Consider the following 17,949-nt stretch of genomic DNA (forward strand, 5'->3'; position numbering starts at 1 on the left):
TTTCATCTCTGTCTTTGTTTTGTGCTTCTCCTCTCACTCTTTACATCACTCTCTTGTCATCCTTCCTCTGTCTTTCTCTCTCTCTCGCTCTCTCTCTCGTTCTCTCTCTCCCTCCCTCCCCCTCCTGCTCCATCTGGTTGGCTGTTTGCAGGCAGCCCGGGCTCTGCAGCTGCAGCGGGCCGGCTCCTGCGATGCTCTGTTAGCAACGGCCACAGCAGCAAGAGGGGAGGAGGAGGATGGCACAGGGATGGAGCTCACCCAGCTCCTCGACCGAATCAGAGCGCAGTGCGACCAGGGCAGACTCCCCGGCCTGGGCGAGAGACACCATGGCCTGGGGGCCACGTCAAATCCACTCCCCGGCCTGGTGGGGCCCAGCCGCTCTGGAGCAGCAGCAGCAGCATCCAGAACACACGGAGGAGTTCTCAGTGAGGTACGCATCCACTCCTGCATCTTCACTCATCTTTTTTTTTTTCTATGCCTCTCTCATGTTGTCCTGGCCCGCTGCCAGGCAGACACACCCTCAAGACCAACTCCAGGCTGTCCCACAGGCGACACTGAGTGATGTATGTGGAAATAAATGATTAGCAGAGTGTTTGTTTGTTGTCCTGAAAGGCCGGAGGGTTAAGACTCACCGTGCCTCTTTGCTCTTTGCTTGTATTTGTGTGTCTGTGTTTGCCTTTTTTGCAGGTTTGTGTATGTTTTTGTGTGATTGTCTCCTGGCTAACTTTGCCTTTTCTACTGTTACACACAATTACAGTATTGTGTTTCATCGTCTACAACTCTGGGTGAATGATCCCTGATCTTCATTAAATATTTATGAGGGAAATTACAACCTCAGCATTCAGATCGACTTATCTTTCAAACATTTGCCTCTTTTATCGAGTAACAGCAGCGTTTTTCATTTCAAAGTAGGAGCTTTTCTATTTTTTTTTTTTTAGCCTTACTGTCCTCCTTTTTGTTGTTACTGGAGAGAGCGCAGACAGGAAGCCTTTTCTTACCCCAGTGTTCCTCTGCCACAGGGCAATGACTTTGGTTTGACAGCGACAATAAAGTGCCTTGGCCAAAGGCTAAAGCTACCTCAGTGCTAAAATGGAGCAGGTTTTATAAGAATGCTGTTGTTTACATCAGAGCATTTCTGCCTTACGGTTACACAATACTGCAGTCAAAAGCCTGCATGATGTCCATGATTATTAACGGGGAGTATTTACCTTCAAATGATGCTGTGTCTTTTTGACAAAAAAGTGCCATACCGGGGATATGGACGTGCAGTCAGCTGGATATGATATTATTATGATACTGAATAGGCAAAACCGTGCTTTCTGGGGAGAGTTGCATTGTTTACTTCATGAGTTGGCAGAGTTGGAGTCCAAACTATGGCAGAGAGTCAAAACCTGATGCAGCCTACAAAACTACATGACATCATGGGTCTACTGGCTAATAATTTATGTTGGAAATATCAGACAGAAACAGGAACATTTCTACATGCAATCTGGGAATGTAAACCTAGAAGTTGTGGGTCACATAGAGAAGTGGTTAGGTACGACGATACCTAAATCACCAAGGATATGCCTTATGGGGGACCGAACAGAAGTGCCAAATGTATCAAAATATGACTTTGTTGTGATAAAAGTAGGGTTCTTCACAGCTGCTTGAGTGATCCTCAGATTTTGGAAAACAAATACAAACCCCCTGCAGATTTTGAAAAATGGAGGGAAGCTATGTCAGAAATTGTGTCATATGAACACATGTTAGCTTGGGTTAATGATGAAGTTGAAAGCTTTAAGAGGTCATGGGCAGACCTTTTCATTTGTAATATCTTTTCTGCATTGTAATGATTTGGGGTTTAGTTGTGTTTTTTTTAACACACTAAAGTTATATCCCTTTTGATTTGATCTGTCCTCTGTAATTGTCGTCATTTTATTGTTTGTTCTGATCATCTGCTTATGCTTTGTCTTTTGAAATGTGACTTCATGTTGCAATGTTTAAACTCTTTGTGTTGATTGTTTGCTTAACAAAGTTTTGTATTATTGTGCGCTTTTTACGTGTCCTACTTTGCATGCTGCTCCCTTACCTCTCTAAGCTTTTTATCATGTTTTGCTTTTTATGTTTTTATTTCTCCTGTTCTAATTTTGTCTTGGGCTTTATTTGCTGTTTTAATGGCCAACACAACATCAGGCCGAGGAGGGACAACAGCTGAAAATTAGCCCTTTGGCGAACACACATCACATTTACAGTGATGTTGATCAATGTGCACTGTCCCTGAGAGTAATTTAATGAATAAATTAATTAAAAAAAACATTGTTTGTATCCTTGAGGTCATGAATGGTTGAATGTATTTCCTTCATTAGGAAACACTAGCAAAAAGTTGGGATTTTTTTGTAATTCTTTCATCCATGTTTTCTAGCTTGTGGACTTCTTTCTTGGCCTGTTGGCACTTTGCTGTGTTTCCCAGCGTGTTAAAAATAGCAACTGCCAATCAGGAGAACAGTGTGAAGCCAGCGGCAGCAATGTATGTTGTGTTGTAAATGTGGATCCTGAGGCATGTGCGGGCTACAAACTACACACTGCTAAAGAAAACATTGCTCTCTAGCACCACTAGTGGTCAAAAACTCCACAGAGGTCCTTTATATGTGCTGAGTTAGAATCTCTGTCATGGTTTATAATCAACAACCAAGGTTTCATTTCAACATTGGGGGTTTTTGAGCATCTGACACTTAGTTTCCTAAATTCTTCTGGATTTTTGCATCAATCTGTACCTTTTCTGCATCAATTTATGGTGTAAATGTCTTTCGATTTGTCCAAATAAAAGTCTCTACTGAGAGTCACTACTTTTGCGTGATGTGACCCCTATGTCACCCCAAAATCTACACTTCTGTTAATAATAGAAACTTTAAATCAGTAACAGTATGTGCAGAGGTACAGAAACCAGTACTCTGTCGAAATCAGGCCTAAATGTCATTTACTTATACTTTACTTAGTATTTATAATCCTTTTGAAGCTACTTAATACTTCTATTTAATTTCCATGAGAAATATAGCAACTCTTTAATTTTTCTAGCTTTTTACTACATTTATTTGACGGCAATAGTTTTTACTTCATTCAAAACAACATCTGTGGCCTGTGGCATTATGTTCTCTGGTAGTCCATCCATCCATCCGTCTGTCTTTCCATCCATCAGTTCATCCATCTGTCTGTCCTATTCTTGCGAATGTGACATCCATAAACGCCTGAGGAGAATTTCATTATATACAAACGTCCTCAGATGGATGGACTGATTAGATTTTGGTCGTCAAAGGTCACTGTGACCTCACAAGACACAATTTGGGTAATAACTAATTGTTAATTCTGTAATATAATATATAATAGTTTAACACTGTGATAGAAGCCACATAATGAGTGCTTGGACTTTTCAGTTTCTGTAAGTAAGACGCCTCTCTATCACTGCCTGAGATGACTGATGGAATAATAATTCCCTTTCTTCAACATCCAACTTTATCCCAGTGTTATCAGCAATTAAGAGCTGATATAAGACAACCTCTGCCCAATTTTGCTTGTCATAGAATTTTTCCTATTAATTAAAATATACTTTATTCATTGAAACAGAAAATGGGAATCACTGGAGTAATAAATGACACAGAATAACTTGAGTCATCGTCTTTTGTTTTAACTGTCAAAATATTTTCACAACTGTGCTGAGACAGCTTCACCGCTTCACTGCGTTTGAACGCAGGCGAGGACGGAGGGTGTGAGACGCCTAACAGCAGACTCCCGGGCCTGCGTGTACACACAGCTGCACAAGCTGTGTGTACACGCAGGCCGGGAGTCTGCTCAGCATCAGTTTACTTAAACTGAAACTCACACTACCAACAGCACCACCTGTGGCTGCTCCTCTGACCGTCTGACTGAGTGCAAATGGGAAACAACTGTTACCTACAAGGTGTGTGTGTCAGGTGGTTGTACGTGCTCCTTATCAGGCCTGATTTTATTAATCGCACAAAAATCAACACGCCATCATTTACTGCATATTTGGTGAAAGTTTCTTTAGGGATAGAAAAACACTTCCTCCATTTTATCACATGAGGCTGAAGTTTACTGTTGAAGAGCACTTAAAATTAGACGGTGTATGAGATAGAAGCAGTGGTGGTGTGGTTCTGGTTCTTGTGACTCCTCTAACATTTAAACTGTCACCTCACCTAGGAGGAGGCAGCATGGACGCAGGTGAGCCTCGGCGGCGCTGCCCTGAGGGAGGCCCGGGCCGAGCTCGCTGAGGCCCGGAAGCAGTGGCACTCCCTGCAGGTTGAGATTGAGACCCTACATGCCTTGGTAAGAAAACACACGTCATCTCGTATCAGCATGGCCACTCCCCAACTGTCCCACTGATAACACTCCTTTCATGGCAAATTGCGTGTGTTTATTATAAAGAAATGATAAGATAGTGATATTGACAAGTTAAGAAAACAGAATACATACATGTTGGTAGCATAGTATATAGCATTTATACTGTAAAGCTATACAAGCGAGTTGGGAAATTGGTTGATTTGCATATTTCCCCCATTAACTACAAATTGTTTGTATTTTACATTTTTGCCAACCATTATCCAGACCTTTCCATAGGTTTTTTAACTACCCCTTGATTCTTATTGTTTCCTTGATTCCAGGAATTTATGTATTCATTTAATGCTATAAGTTTGGTAGGACTGCAGCTGCAAGCTGCCACTGGAAAATACTCTTCAATAATGTATGTGCAATTTATAATTTATTAAAACATGTAAAACCACCAGTATGGTCTGTTAAAACACATAATGTAATAAATGCATATAATGTCATATAAAATATGACAACAAGACTTCAATGAGTCTGCAGCCATGCTAGTGGCTCTGTGACTAATTATGGTTAATATTAACGAATGACCTTTTTGAACGACTCTTTTTCTGCCTTTCAAACATCTGAGTGCTCATGAATCCTCGACTCTTCCCACTCTCTTTAATTATAGCATACAGCTCACGCTGCCTACTAAAGTGAGTAAACAAGGACTGATTAGCCAAGACTCCAGCTCTGCTTGGTCATTTTTCTGACGTTGACTGGTTCTTGAGCTGTACGTTGTAATACAGAAACAGCATGGATACAACAAGAAAAGAAGAAAATGTGTTGTATTATGTTACCCAGTGTGTTTAAACAACACTTTGATAACAAAGAGTAAAGGAAACTGATTAGGTAAGGCATGAAATATGTTCAGGAAATCATTTTTCAGGTTGTGACACCACAAAAATGCCCCAAAAGGCTGTGGAGACAACTGAGATGTATACTTGCCCCTCAAAGAACAACAGATTGTTGGTCAGTGACATTTCTGAAGCATCGTATTGAGCTCACATAACTTACCTACATAGAAGAGAAGTGCTGAATCAGTGCATTAAAATGAATATTTTATTTTTACTAATGAAAACTTTAATAAACATTAAGACTGTTTATGCACCGAATAGAAGGTTTGTGGAGCAGGCAGCACTAGCTGTTGCACGTGTAAATTTTCTCATAGTGTCACAGAGAAACCAACACCATATTTGCAAAAAGTATGAAACCTTGAAAGGTTCGATACATTTATCAACTCAAAGAGCTGATGCTGTGAAAAGAATCTGCCCGCTCATCACTATCTGTGGGGCTGTGCCTAGCTCTGCTTTGAACTTTATGCTAACAGTAGCTAGCATACATAAAAATATGCAAAAAAACATGACTCTGTATGCTTCAAACCATGGCAGTATCCTTGTGGCTCAGCACAGCAGAGACCTCGCAAAAAACTTTTTTTTACTTTTATACTATGTACAGAATATTATTAGTTTCTACACACTTATTTGAAGTCCATTTTGACTTTTTCAAAGACATAAAGGTAACTATGTAGTCATCATCCTTACAGCTCCTTGCCTCTTGCTTTCTCAGGAGAAAGGCCTGGAGAGCTCCTTACAGAACACCCAGCGTATGTACTCCACCCAGCTGCAGGACCTTTCCCAGGTGATCGCTGGGCTGGAGAACGAGCTGGAGCAGGTGAGGAGCGGGCTGGCCACCCAGCGACAGCGCCACAGCCAGCTCCTCAACACCAAGATGAGGCTGGAGCGAGAGATCTCCACCTACCGACGTTTGCTGGAGCGTGAGGAGGGCAGGTGAGGGCAAGAATCAGGAATGAAAAAAAATTAGAGGAAGCAAAAAGTCCTTTATCTGGAATTTTGTGGTTTCCACGTCAGCCAGGAAACAAATTAGTACCTGAGAAGTTTTTTCCCAGACCGCTGAAGCAGCTACCTCTTCTTGAGAAATGTGAAAAGGAGAGGACATACTTGTTTACTGACATGAGTAAGACAGGAACTTAAGAAAAAAGTAAACAAAGTAATGTCTTAATCGTTCTTTCATATAGCTGTCAAACAGATCATTTCATGTGTTGTTATCTTCAATCTAGCTAAAGCCGACTATTCTACTAGGGATTATGTCGAATCCACCTGTACAGAAACTGACACCCACAACAGTAATCCCTTGTTGAGACATGGGAGGCTGTAGAGAACAGCCAGGCACAACAGTGACAATTAGGCCTAACAACAGCAATTAAAGATTTAACAGAAATTCCATTTGTTTTATATATAGAAAAACAGCATGTAAGATAAATTAAAGGAGATCTATTGGGCTTTTATTTTGTGTCATATGTAAATTGTTACAATAAAGGATGGTCATGGGCTATTACACGAGCCAAAGTTTCAAATAATAAGGTAAACAAATGGAAAAGTAAGCCCTGCAAGCAAAACCCTCAGGTCTTAAACTGCTTTGAATACTCTGTTCATGTGTTTGCTCCTCTGTCTAGAGTGTGACCTCAATGAGGGCCAAATTTCTTTGTATAGAGATCTGCTCCAGGCACACTGCTGCAAGTGTCTACATTATGTCACCTACACTGCTATATTAAGCTACATGCTGACATCTGGAAAACATGTAAACTTGGTTGCAGATGTGGTAAATTTCTCCCTGATTTTGGATCATATTCCTGCTGTTTAGAAGCTTTTACTGGTGATTTTTCATCGTAGAAAGTGCTGATGTTCTCCGTTACAGGCATTTCCCAACTGCAAGTACAGTGCTACATGTTGCTAAGTGTCAGGGAAATGTGTAAACTTGGCTGCCAATGTTGTAAATTTCTCTACAGTTTCGGATTGTATTCCTGCTGAAGTATGACTGATTGTGTATAGAAGCTTTTTTTGGTGATTTTTAAAGGTAAAAAGTGCTGCGTACCTGTGATGTGAAGTCACAGTCATTCCCCAACTGCAAGTACACTGCTACATGTAGCTACTGTCAGGGGTATACCTGAGTCGCTGAATTTTGTTAATATACCCCTGATTTTGGATTATATTCCTGCTGGAACATGTCCAGTCATGTTTAGAAAGCTTTTATTTGGGGATTTTTTATGGCAAACAGGGCAGTGATTCTTCATTACAGTCATTACCTGGCTGCAAGCTGCATTTAGCCACTTGTTAGCAACCTTCTTCAAAAAAAAAAAAAAAAACACACAAAAGCTCCAAAGTTTGGGAGTGGGTTATTTACTGACATATTTTATGTCACAGATCAAAGCATGAAAGTCTCTTAAGGTTGTGTTAACCACGGACCTTTTTTATGCTAAAAACTATTCTAAAAAGCCATATACTTAGAGAGGAAGAAACCTGAGGTGCTGAAATGCTAACAGATATCTGGGTTCAAGGACTCATTACTGGGGATCTCTGAAGTTCCTTACAGTCATTCCCCGACAGCAAGTAGGCTGTACTGCTATATGTAGCTACATGCTAGCATCAGGGAGACATTGGTTGCTGATTTTTTTTTTTTATAACTCTGCTGGTACATGTCTTGTGGTGTTTAGGAGCTTTAATTTGTGAGTCTTCACTGTAAAAGTGCTGCTGCTCTCAGGTACAGTCATTCTCCACCTGCAATGTCAGAGATGCAGAGATGTAAAAGACCTGCAAACGCCAGAGCAGAATGGACTGTTTTCATGAGGGTAGCTTAGAGATAGAGGCACTAAATGGAGCGTTTTAGACTGAGGGTGAATATAGCATAACATGTTCTAATAGAAACCTTAAATACAAGTAAGAATCTGAGATTGAGCATAATAGGTCCACTTTAATTGGAGTTGACTCTTGCATTTTCCCTCAGTGATTCAAAGCCTAGAAATCTAGCGCTGTCTTGAAGGAGACAAGATGATAGAATCCAGACAGTCAAGCCGTCTTTGTCTGCTCTCTTAACTTATTCCCTGCCAGCGTCAAGCTGTTTTATTAGGGAATATTTCATTCTCTTGGCGTGGCCTTTAATTATCGTTGACATCTCACATCTAGCTCCTTTGCAATTTAACGCTTTGGCTGCATCAGCCATGTTATTGTCATTTTAGAGTTCAAGGAAGCTAATTTGGTTTTATGACTCTTGTTGAGGTTGCAGATCGTTTGGAGTGCTGCCTTTGGTTTCTTTAGACTGCAGACGCTTTTCATTCAGGATCTGACTTTGACTGATGCCATTGAAGCAAGGAGAGACAGGACGTGGCGTCTAGAATTCGCATTGTTTCTTCATATTTGAGGAGGGTGGCGCCTGAGTGGGTATCAAGTGGAGGCTCAAAGGGCTGTGTCTCACTTAAACATCTGCTCACATAAAGTAGGGTAGGGCTGCAAATTACCCAAATAAAGAACACAAAAGATAATACTGAAAGGTCGGCGCACAATACTATCATCTTTTAACCATCCAGGGTCTTGTTCAGGCAGCGTAAAGAGAGTTCATAAATGAGACGTAGAGGAGGGAGAGAAGACACATAACACACACAAGAACATGAACATCTGAGCCTGACCTCTTTGAAATCCACCTAATGTTTATCAAGCCATTTCACTAAAAACCACAAATGTCAACTTCATGGGAAAGCCAGCAGATTATCGAAGTCCATGGGTTTCATCCTTTGAGGAGCATCAGTGTCTGTAGATATTTTATTTTTTGTTGTTCTGTCCTTGTTTCTTGAACACCTAGTGTGCTAGTGAACATGGATGGATTAATAAATGGGCCTATACTGGGCACAGGCTCAGGGGCGCCTGAAGTCCCTGGCCTTCACCAGCAAAATGTCACTCAAATTAACATGCAAGACTCAAAATGACCACAAAGAAAGATAAAATGACCACAAAGAGACAGAAAATGACTACAAAGAGACACAAAAAGGTTACAAAGAGGTACAAAATGACTACAAAGAGACTCAAAAAAGCTGCAAAGAGATTCAAAATGACTCCAAAAAGGGGAAAAAATAACCACTGACCAAAAAAAAAAATTACAAAGAACACAAAATAAGTTGAAGTCTGTTTGTGTGTTGCTCCTATGGAGGGGAGGTGGTGGGTCCTTCTGCATCTGCCCATGCTGGTAAAGTAACAACAGCACATTTCTCTCATCAGCCGCAAATAATGAAAGTATTTGCAGAAGAGCGTGATTCTAGTTTTTCACTTGTACTCTTTTGGTTACCATCACGTAGTTTACCAGTGAAACAACAGAAAACAAAACCCAGCACACTGCAACACACAGCTGTGTTGGCATCGGTGTGTTGGTGTGATCCTGCCACCACGTGTCTGTAGAGATGTTCTCCAGGTTCTTGGATGGAGTCTTACGTTTCTCCACCTATTTGTCTTTTTACGTAGTAGTTTTGACAACTTTAGACTTGACTTGGCAAAATCAAAAAGGACTTGCAACCTGACTTGGACTTTAACACCAATGACACGTGACTTTAATGATAATAATAACTTTATTTATAAAGCACCTTTAAAAACAGAGTTTACAAAGTGCTTTGAGAACCAAAGCAAAGCAGAAATGGGATACATAGACGGCGATACAACAACGGAAAGCCAAACAGTCCTACTGAACACAAGCAAGAAGAAACTAGGGTAGAGTTAGGATAAAATTAAAACCAGAGGACAAATATTGCAAGATGCGGGACACATAATGTCAAAAAAAATAAAAAGAGAAATAAAAAGATGGCATCACATAAGCACATCTATAAAAGTGGGTTTTGAGAAGTAATCTTAAAAGTCTTTAAAACCACTGATTCTGCGAGCCTTATCTCCTTGACTTTCTAGGATAAAACAATGTTGCCAGCTGATATTTTGGGCTGTTTTGTATTATTCTTGGCAATGGTACGATATGTTATGTTACGATACATTGTGTTGCAATGCGATTTGTTGCGATACGATACGATATGATGCAAATGATACAACTTTATTGCCAGTTTACACTGACTGTCTACTCTGCTCAAGAAGTTCACAAACAAATAAGACATATATTTACACAAACATCACACACCCAAAGAGCCACACCAAACAACCATGACCACTGAACACATCACATTATATCCTCAGAATCAGATCTTAATTAGCAGAACACTGATTTGGGTTTAACAGCACAGGGATGTAAATCCTGGCAGGTAAAATATCAGTACTGCCAAATAATGCGTGCACCTTTTAAGCTCCTTGTCAGACATGTCTGTCACTTTAATTAACCACCCAGGCATGCATAGACATACAGTCAACATGCCTGTCATCACTCTGGCCTTCTGGCTGCAGGTACATGGGCCGTAATGGGCGCCCAATGGGTCTGCGACCATGGAGGACTTCCGTGGAGGAACCTAAGGAGAACGGGCTGGAGAACGGCTTCAGCGACCCGGCTGTTACTCCGGATGAACCCAAGTCTGAGCCCCTGCCTGAAATACCTCCACTTCTCCCAGCAGACAGTGGGCCAAAGAAAAGCATACTGCATAGACAGCAAAGCCTTGTGATACTTACAGGTAAGACACACACATACATTTACTACAGTCATATCTTGTTATGATTTGTCATTAATGTCTTCTCACAGAGCCAGAGCAAGATAAAGACTTGCCAATCTCGACTGTGAAGACTCAGGAGATTCTTCAGGGCAATGTGGTGCGTGAGAGCGCAGAGGGTCACGGCACCATTGAGTAAGTATTGATCTTTTTGCCCCCCGTTGACCTGTCGTCAGCACCTTTAGTTCAGATATGTAGGCATTTTCAAGCAGCAAGTACCAACGGCATCCCTTCAGAACGCACTGTTCTACATTACTCAGATACAGCAAGTGCCTCTTTGACTGTGACACAACATAGTTTCTCGCTCGTTTAATCTCCTGAAGCCTTCACAACCTTTAGGCTTTGACTCAGTGAGGTTTTTATTGACTCATTAGTTCATGATTACACAACCATTCGTGTCCTACCCGCCCCGGCGACGTCTGGTCCAACAGACAAGATGTGAAAATTCAAAGGCATTCCCTTTACACGTCAAACAAGTTAGGAGGCGTAAAACGTTAAGTTGGCTGTGCAGGTTCCCATGAGTAAGTCATCAGAGCGCTGCATGGGAACTTTCTTCCTTTACTGGCTTGTGTTTGATGTGGATGCTGGCCTGGTGTGGAGATTTTCAGGGTGTGGCACCTGTTATTATTGGACAAGACATGGGCGGAATTCTTTAGACAGGTTTTACCGTCCGCATGCACACGACCAAAACACACATGCACGCATACATTATGTCCAACGAGAGCACAGTCACTCTGACAGAATAATTGCTTTGCTTGTGCGAAGCCGATTGCAGTATAATTCACTCTTTCACTTGACTGATTCTTTACTGATGGTGGTTATCCCATTAAAAGCAGTTTACCGGAATGTTCCTTGAATACTTACCCTTATCATTTCTGTCACTGACGGGAGGCGTTATCTAAGCGCTATCTGATAACAAATTTGTTACATTTGCATGTTTCATACTTATCAAATTAACATTTCTAAAGTGACAGCATATGAGCTAACATTGACATCAGGAGGTAGAGGCGATGGTGGATGACATGTCAATCTGCAGACCACTGTTCAAGACCAACAGACAACAAAACTGATTGTGTTTTAGTGATCCTTGGCCAGAGACATGTCACCAAATGAAAATTAATCTTGCTCTGTGTTTGCTAAACGTGCGAAAACCGTTTGCTAACAACCTCATCATATCAACTTTGTATGATGATAAAATGCCAATGTGCTGTTTACAGTTTTGTCTCACTGCCCCCCCAGGTGGTCTAAAATGCAATTATTAGTCCTTTTATGGCCACAGCATTCATTATTTCAATGCCAAATTTAACATGGCAAATTTTGTGTTTTGGCACATTTATTAGACAATTCTTCCTCTAAAAGCACCACAAATATATAATACAGATTCTCCAACCGTCCATTTTCACAGACACAATTATCTATTAAGGCTTACTGTCCTCCTACTGCCATTGTGTCCAGAGTGAATGCTTTTCGAATATCTTCACTACTTTAAACCAACTTCAGAGGGATGCAGTGACTGCAGTTGGCTTGACTCTTTGAAATGGAAATCGACTTTTCTTGTGATGCCACCTTGTGTGACACCTTTCCTAAGTATTCAAACCTTTGAACCTTAAGCAAATTGGTTTGGTTTCTTTAACAAACATGGAAAAAAGCCATGACTAACTTGGCAAGAGATGTCCAGCAAATTGCAAGAAATTAGTTCATTTCAATTTTTTTTTTAAAGCAAGGGAAAAATATCCAGACAACTATTTTTAAAGTATTATAATTAATTATAATTATAATTATTAATTATATATTTGAAAAATATTTTTCTTGATTATAAATTTTAAGCAGGTCATTGCCTTTTTTTGTTGGCTTGTATTTTAATTTTATATACGTATTATGGGTTATTTTCTTGTACTTTTTTACTGATTTCTTGATCATTTCTGGGGAATTTCTTCTATAGTTGCTTATTGCCTTTTCCCCTGTGTTTTTGAAAGAAATCAAGTCTTTCAAAGGGTTAACCACAGCTTTTTTGATTGGATCTGAGAGTGGAACAGGATATTGGAGAATGCACAGTTGCTGTGCTTGTTATGTTCACAGTCCACGCTATCACAAATAAATTGGCTGTATCTGGATGTCCACACAGGCGTCCCTGCAGAACCTGAAGGACATGGGTGGATGACGATATTATGTCCATAGCAGATGCGTAACCTCTGAATCTGCCTTTTGTTTGTTAGGTTACTGTGTTTATTTAGAGACACACTTGCATTTACAATGCTTGTCTCCTCTGCAGTGGGTGAGTCTCTTTTTTACTATAAGACAGACATTCTGTATTTAGTTTGGTTGAAATGACAAAGATCTCAGACCCTGATCCTCAGTGAATCTATTCAGTGCCAGACTGGTTGCATGTTGGTACACAGGAGGTGCCTATTCTATCATAGCTCTTACACCAGTCACATCTAAGGCAGCTGAAGTGTTCTTGCTGCCCTCTGGTGTCACTGTGCAAGCAGGTGTATCATACACACATAAATGAAGGATTTTTCTTTTTTTTTGTTCTTGGCACCATTGGAACGGCCCGTCCCACATCGGATTACATGATGCAAAGTCACATTGTAGATGAATAAAAAGACGTCTGACAGTGGACATTCACATTCAAAGAAAGACAAATCCTTGCTGCATAGATTATAATATACATAATCCTGAACAAAAAATGTAATGCCACAATATCAATCAGAAACACAATATCAATCAGTCAGTCAGACTTAATTTGTATAGCTCTTTTCATACAAGCAAAAACTGGAAAACACAGTGTTTTATACAATAAAACAGAAGCTCTCACCCACTACACACACACACACACACACACACACACACACACACACACACACACACACACACACACACACACAGGTACACAGGCTGATGGGTAAAAAGCAAGACTTGGTAATAAATAAAATCACTAAAATAAGAATACTCATTAAAACCAGAAACTGAGGAAACGCTATCATAAGTGAGGAAACACCAGAGGCATGATAAAACCTATACTTAAAAGATAAAATTAATAAATAAATATTAATAATAAGTAAAATAAACAAATAAATAAAATACTCTTAATAGTAAATAAAAGGGTGATAGAGCAAATAATAATAGATGTTAAAAAATAATCAGATAAAATAAAATTATATACCATCTAGTAAAACATTAAAACAGACTAAAATGTATAAATAAATAGTCAATAAATAAATTGGTAAGTTAAATTAAAAGCCAAATGAAAAAGGTTGGTCTTGAATCTGCTCTTAAAATAGAGATGTAAAAAAAAATTCAAATAATGTTATTAGACATTTATCATCTATCATCATCACTTCTCATTGCCATGACCTTTAACCTCTTTCCTACCAGGACAGAAAAGATTGACAAGGTGATAAAGCAGTGGGAGGGCTCCTTCTTCAGAGGGAATCCCAAGCTGCGGAAGAAGTCGGTGTCGCTCCGCTTCGACCTGCACATGGCCACAGCAGACGAGGGGTGCGCCCAGACTAAACAGGACAGCCTCCCCGACGTGGAGGTGCGTCTCATCATGAAGAGATCTCGCAGCATCCCGACTATCACTCCATAACTCGGAGTCCGCACCGCTTCACAGCTTGTTTGTGGTAAATCAGGTGATGTTGAAGTTACAGAAATAACAGCTGTGTCATTGACAGCCAGGATGTTGCCATCCATTGCCGCTTAGTATGAGTTCCAAATCACATCATTTGTTGAACTTTGCTGATGACTGAAACTGAGATTTCTCTCATCAAATCTCGACTCTGGCAGGATAAGCATCACCCATCAGGCTTCTGTGCTGATCTAATGGGGCCATTTTTATAGTGTCAGAAAACCGCATCACATATATCAGACCCACATTCATTACTTTACAGCGGATAATGATTTCATATGTAAACATATTTCTTTGTCATCATTTCTAGATCTAAAAAGTGTCTCTCAATACTGCCACTATTTCAGTATGAGGTCACTGGACAAAAGAGATTATATCGAGCGTATGACTCTGCTTAACCACAGCATTTAATTCCAATGAACGCCTGGTACGGGAGGCTGAGAGCACAGATAGATGGAGATAAATAGAGGCGTGGAGTCACAGATAACGATGACCTGCGGTGAACTATCTAAAGGTGGATTTTTTTGTATTCTTTTTAAGAGACTGTACGGAAATTATTGGGGTGGGTGTGGCAAAAAAGGGGGAGTGTTATGATGTATTGCTTTTTAAGTAATCTCTCCGTTTAGCACTTAATTTGTCGCCATCCAATAGCAGCTCCCACCTTCACTTTGTTCTGCAGAATAACATGGCGAGAATATTCAGTAAACAGGACGCGTTATTTTATGTTTGCCATACGCGCAATTCTTCATGCACTTATAAATAGGAAAATGAATAGTAAGAATTCAGTCAGACCAAAGTGCATTGTGGGTTTAATCGCCACTTTTGAGGTGGTTTGCATTTTCTTTGCCTCTGTTTTTAAGTTAAATTTATAACGATAAATAAGTTATGGATGCTTAAATAATTCTATGAAAAAAGGGGGCAGGATGAGATCATTTTACTTCTTCCCACTCTTTTTTGAACATGTACTGATTTGCTCATCATGGGTTGAATGAATTGGTTGTAGAGCTGCAATGATTCCTTGATTATTTCTCAACTATTAGATTAATCCACAACTAACTTGCTAATCGATTTGAGACAGCATAAAAAAGTCACAAATTACTAATCCCAGTTTCTGAAACGTTTTATGGTTTATTTACTCCTGACATTGACAATAAACTGAATATCTTGAGATTAGGGTGAAAACAAGAAATATGAGGATGTCATTTTGGGATTACAAAGAAACAAACATTGATTTTTTTACAATTTTCTGACACTTGATAACCAAACAACTAATCTAATAATTGAGAGAACAGTTGACAGATTAATTAACAAAGACATAATTATTAGTTGCAGCCCCTTATTGATTGTTTTCTTTCCTTGACCAATAGCATTAGAGGTTAACTTGCCTTGCTTGAACATAGTGAATTGCTTACTCCTTCTAAAAAATCATTTAGGATTTTTTGGCTCCCTCAATCGTGTGTCAGGATAAGTGGTGCATGAATGAATAAACAGAAACTTAATGATTTGGCGAACATTTAACATAATTTACTATTAAATTAAGCTTTATGTATAGTGAATACATGTGATGTTTCCCGATAATGCTCTTCTGCCTTAATGCAGTTCACACATTTTTATAATTGTTGACTTATTAAAAGGTCCAGTGTGTGGGTTTTGGGGCTTCTAATGGCAGAAATTGAATATAATATTCATAACTATGTTTTCATCAGCTTATAATCACCTGAAAATAAGAATAATTTTGTTTTCATTACTTTAGAATGAACTGTTTATATCAACATACGGAGCGGGTCCTCTTCCACGGAGTCCGCCCTGTTGTTCTACAGTATCCCTGAATGGACAAACCAAACACTTACTCTACATAGGGCCATTTGCGTTTTCTTATCGGTCACCGTAGGCTTGACACACGGGAGATGTTTGTTGTTTTTCAGCCTTGCTTGATGCCGCGAAATCCTACACACTTGACCTTTAAATTGGAGTTCCTAATGAGTGAAACGTGACACTGAATTTGGCAGAACTCAATTATATCAGCACTAAAAAGTAGTAAAAATATTATTGACTTAAGGCATTCATTTCCATATAATGTGAAAGAAATAAAGTATATAAGTAACACATCTTAGCCCAGGTTGAAATGTGAACAGGTCCTGCACCAAGTCATTAATGAATGTCCATGGACTTCAAGGTAGATATAGTTTCTAGACTGTTTACAGGTGAACGTACTTATACCGTGAACAGGATTGTTGGCAATATTCAAGTACTAGGTTGGAGGCAGCAGTCCAACTTTCTGCCGTCGGATCATATGGATCAATGTGGTTAATAGATAATTTAGCCAAATAACGTCCCCTGGCATCCTTGCTAAGCTTGTCACAGCACGTTATATTCTCTTTCTTTGCTTCTGTTTCTCCAGTTTGACCATTTAATCGGCTGAATAACTTATTTGCTGGTGTTGTTTACTGTACCACTCACCATAGCTAAACTTTTGGCGCCTCAGCGACATCACACGTAATTCACACACGTGAGTGACAAAGACCAATAGAGCTACAGCACTTAAAGATTTTGTGTGGAGGGCGTTGCAGCTTTTGCTTAGTCAAAGGGAGGGTCCGAAAAAATTTAAATAAAAGGCTGAAAAGGCCCTAATAATTTCCCTACAGTCCCTATATGCTTGCACTGCAGACACATACAGCACTTAGAAGAACATCAGCACTGAGAGATATCCAGATTGTGTGTACTTTGAGGGTCTTTTGTCTTTGCAGTTCACTCTCTATGTTGATAAAAAAAATCTTGCAACACAAAGTGATAATGTAGATACATTTTATGATGCATTATCTTGAAAAAAAAAAATGCTCACTGTGATCTTAACAGCAGTGAGGCTCTCAACACTCACCATGTGTCTCAGAGAATTTAGATTCCCCGTCTCAACCAGAGGAGGGCAGTATTTGTAAATAGTTACTGCAGTGTATCTTCAACGCTCAACTCGGGTTGTGTAGCACATGCTATCTGTTACACCTTAGATTAAGAGTTTTTATGCTAAAGTTTGAGTTGGCACCAAAGATATATTTAAAAAAAGAGAATAATAAAAGGACCATTGTGCATTGCATTTGGGTGCCTCAGAATATATTGAGAATATTTAAAGATATTATCTATGCAGTTCTGTGCTTGATTTTGCTTTGCTTCGTGAAGCACACTTCATTTTGGGAGCTCTGTAACTTCAGAATGAAGCATTATGCTTTTATCTAACAATTTATCATTTAAAATTAAAAAAATAGATATGTGCAGACTGTTGTGTGTTTTCTGTCAGATGTTTATCATCATAAATCTGTTCAATTAACTAGAAGACATAAAAGCCATTAACCACAATGTCTTGCTTTATGTTTACAGGCTTTGATAATGCGGTTCAAGGAAAAGATAAAGCTGTTTTTCACGCTTTCACACATGCCATCTCTCTCTCTCTCAGACATAAACATCTATAAGAATGCAG

General features: G+C 39.6%; 1 protein-coding gene across 3 annotated transcripts in view; it reads left to right on the forward strand.

Annotated features, from left to right (window-relative positions):
* Window positions 1-17,828, forward strand: part of krt222 (keratin 222) — a 37,182-nt gene extending 19,354 nt beyond the window's left edge. For all 3 annotated transcript variants that reach the window (XM_042484366.2, XM_088072759.1, XM_088072762.1), the window contains 6 exons: window positions 152-430; window positions 4,198-4,323; window positions 5,932-6,152; window positions 10,590-10,810; window positions 10,879-10,981; window positions 14,225-17,828. In XM_042484366.2, coding sequence (XP_042340300.1) covers window positions 152-430; window positions 4,198-4,323; window positions 5,932-6,152; window positions 10,590-10,810; window positions 10,879-10,981; window positions 14,225-14,438 — 1,164 coding nt within the window. In that variant the 3' untranslated portion in view covers window positions 14,439-17,828. The remainder of the gene's footprint in view (window positions 1-151; window positions 431-4,197; window positions 4,324-5,931; window positions 6,153-10,589; window positions 10,811-10,878; window positions 10,982-14,224) is intronic.
* The last annotated feature ends 121 nt before the right edge of the window (window positions 17,829-17,949 follow it).

Source organism: Plectropomus leopardus, chromosome 3 (genome assembly GCF_026936395.1).
Source record: "Plectropomus leopardus strain MGB_pleo_1.0 chromosome 3, ASM2693639v1, whole genome shotgun sequence".
NCBI lineage: Eukaryota > Metazoa > Chordata > Actinopteri > Perciformes > Serranidae > Plectropomus > Plectropomus leopardus.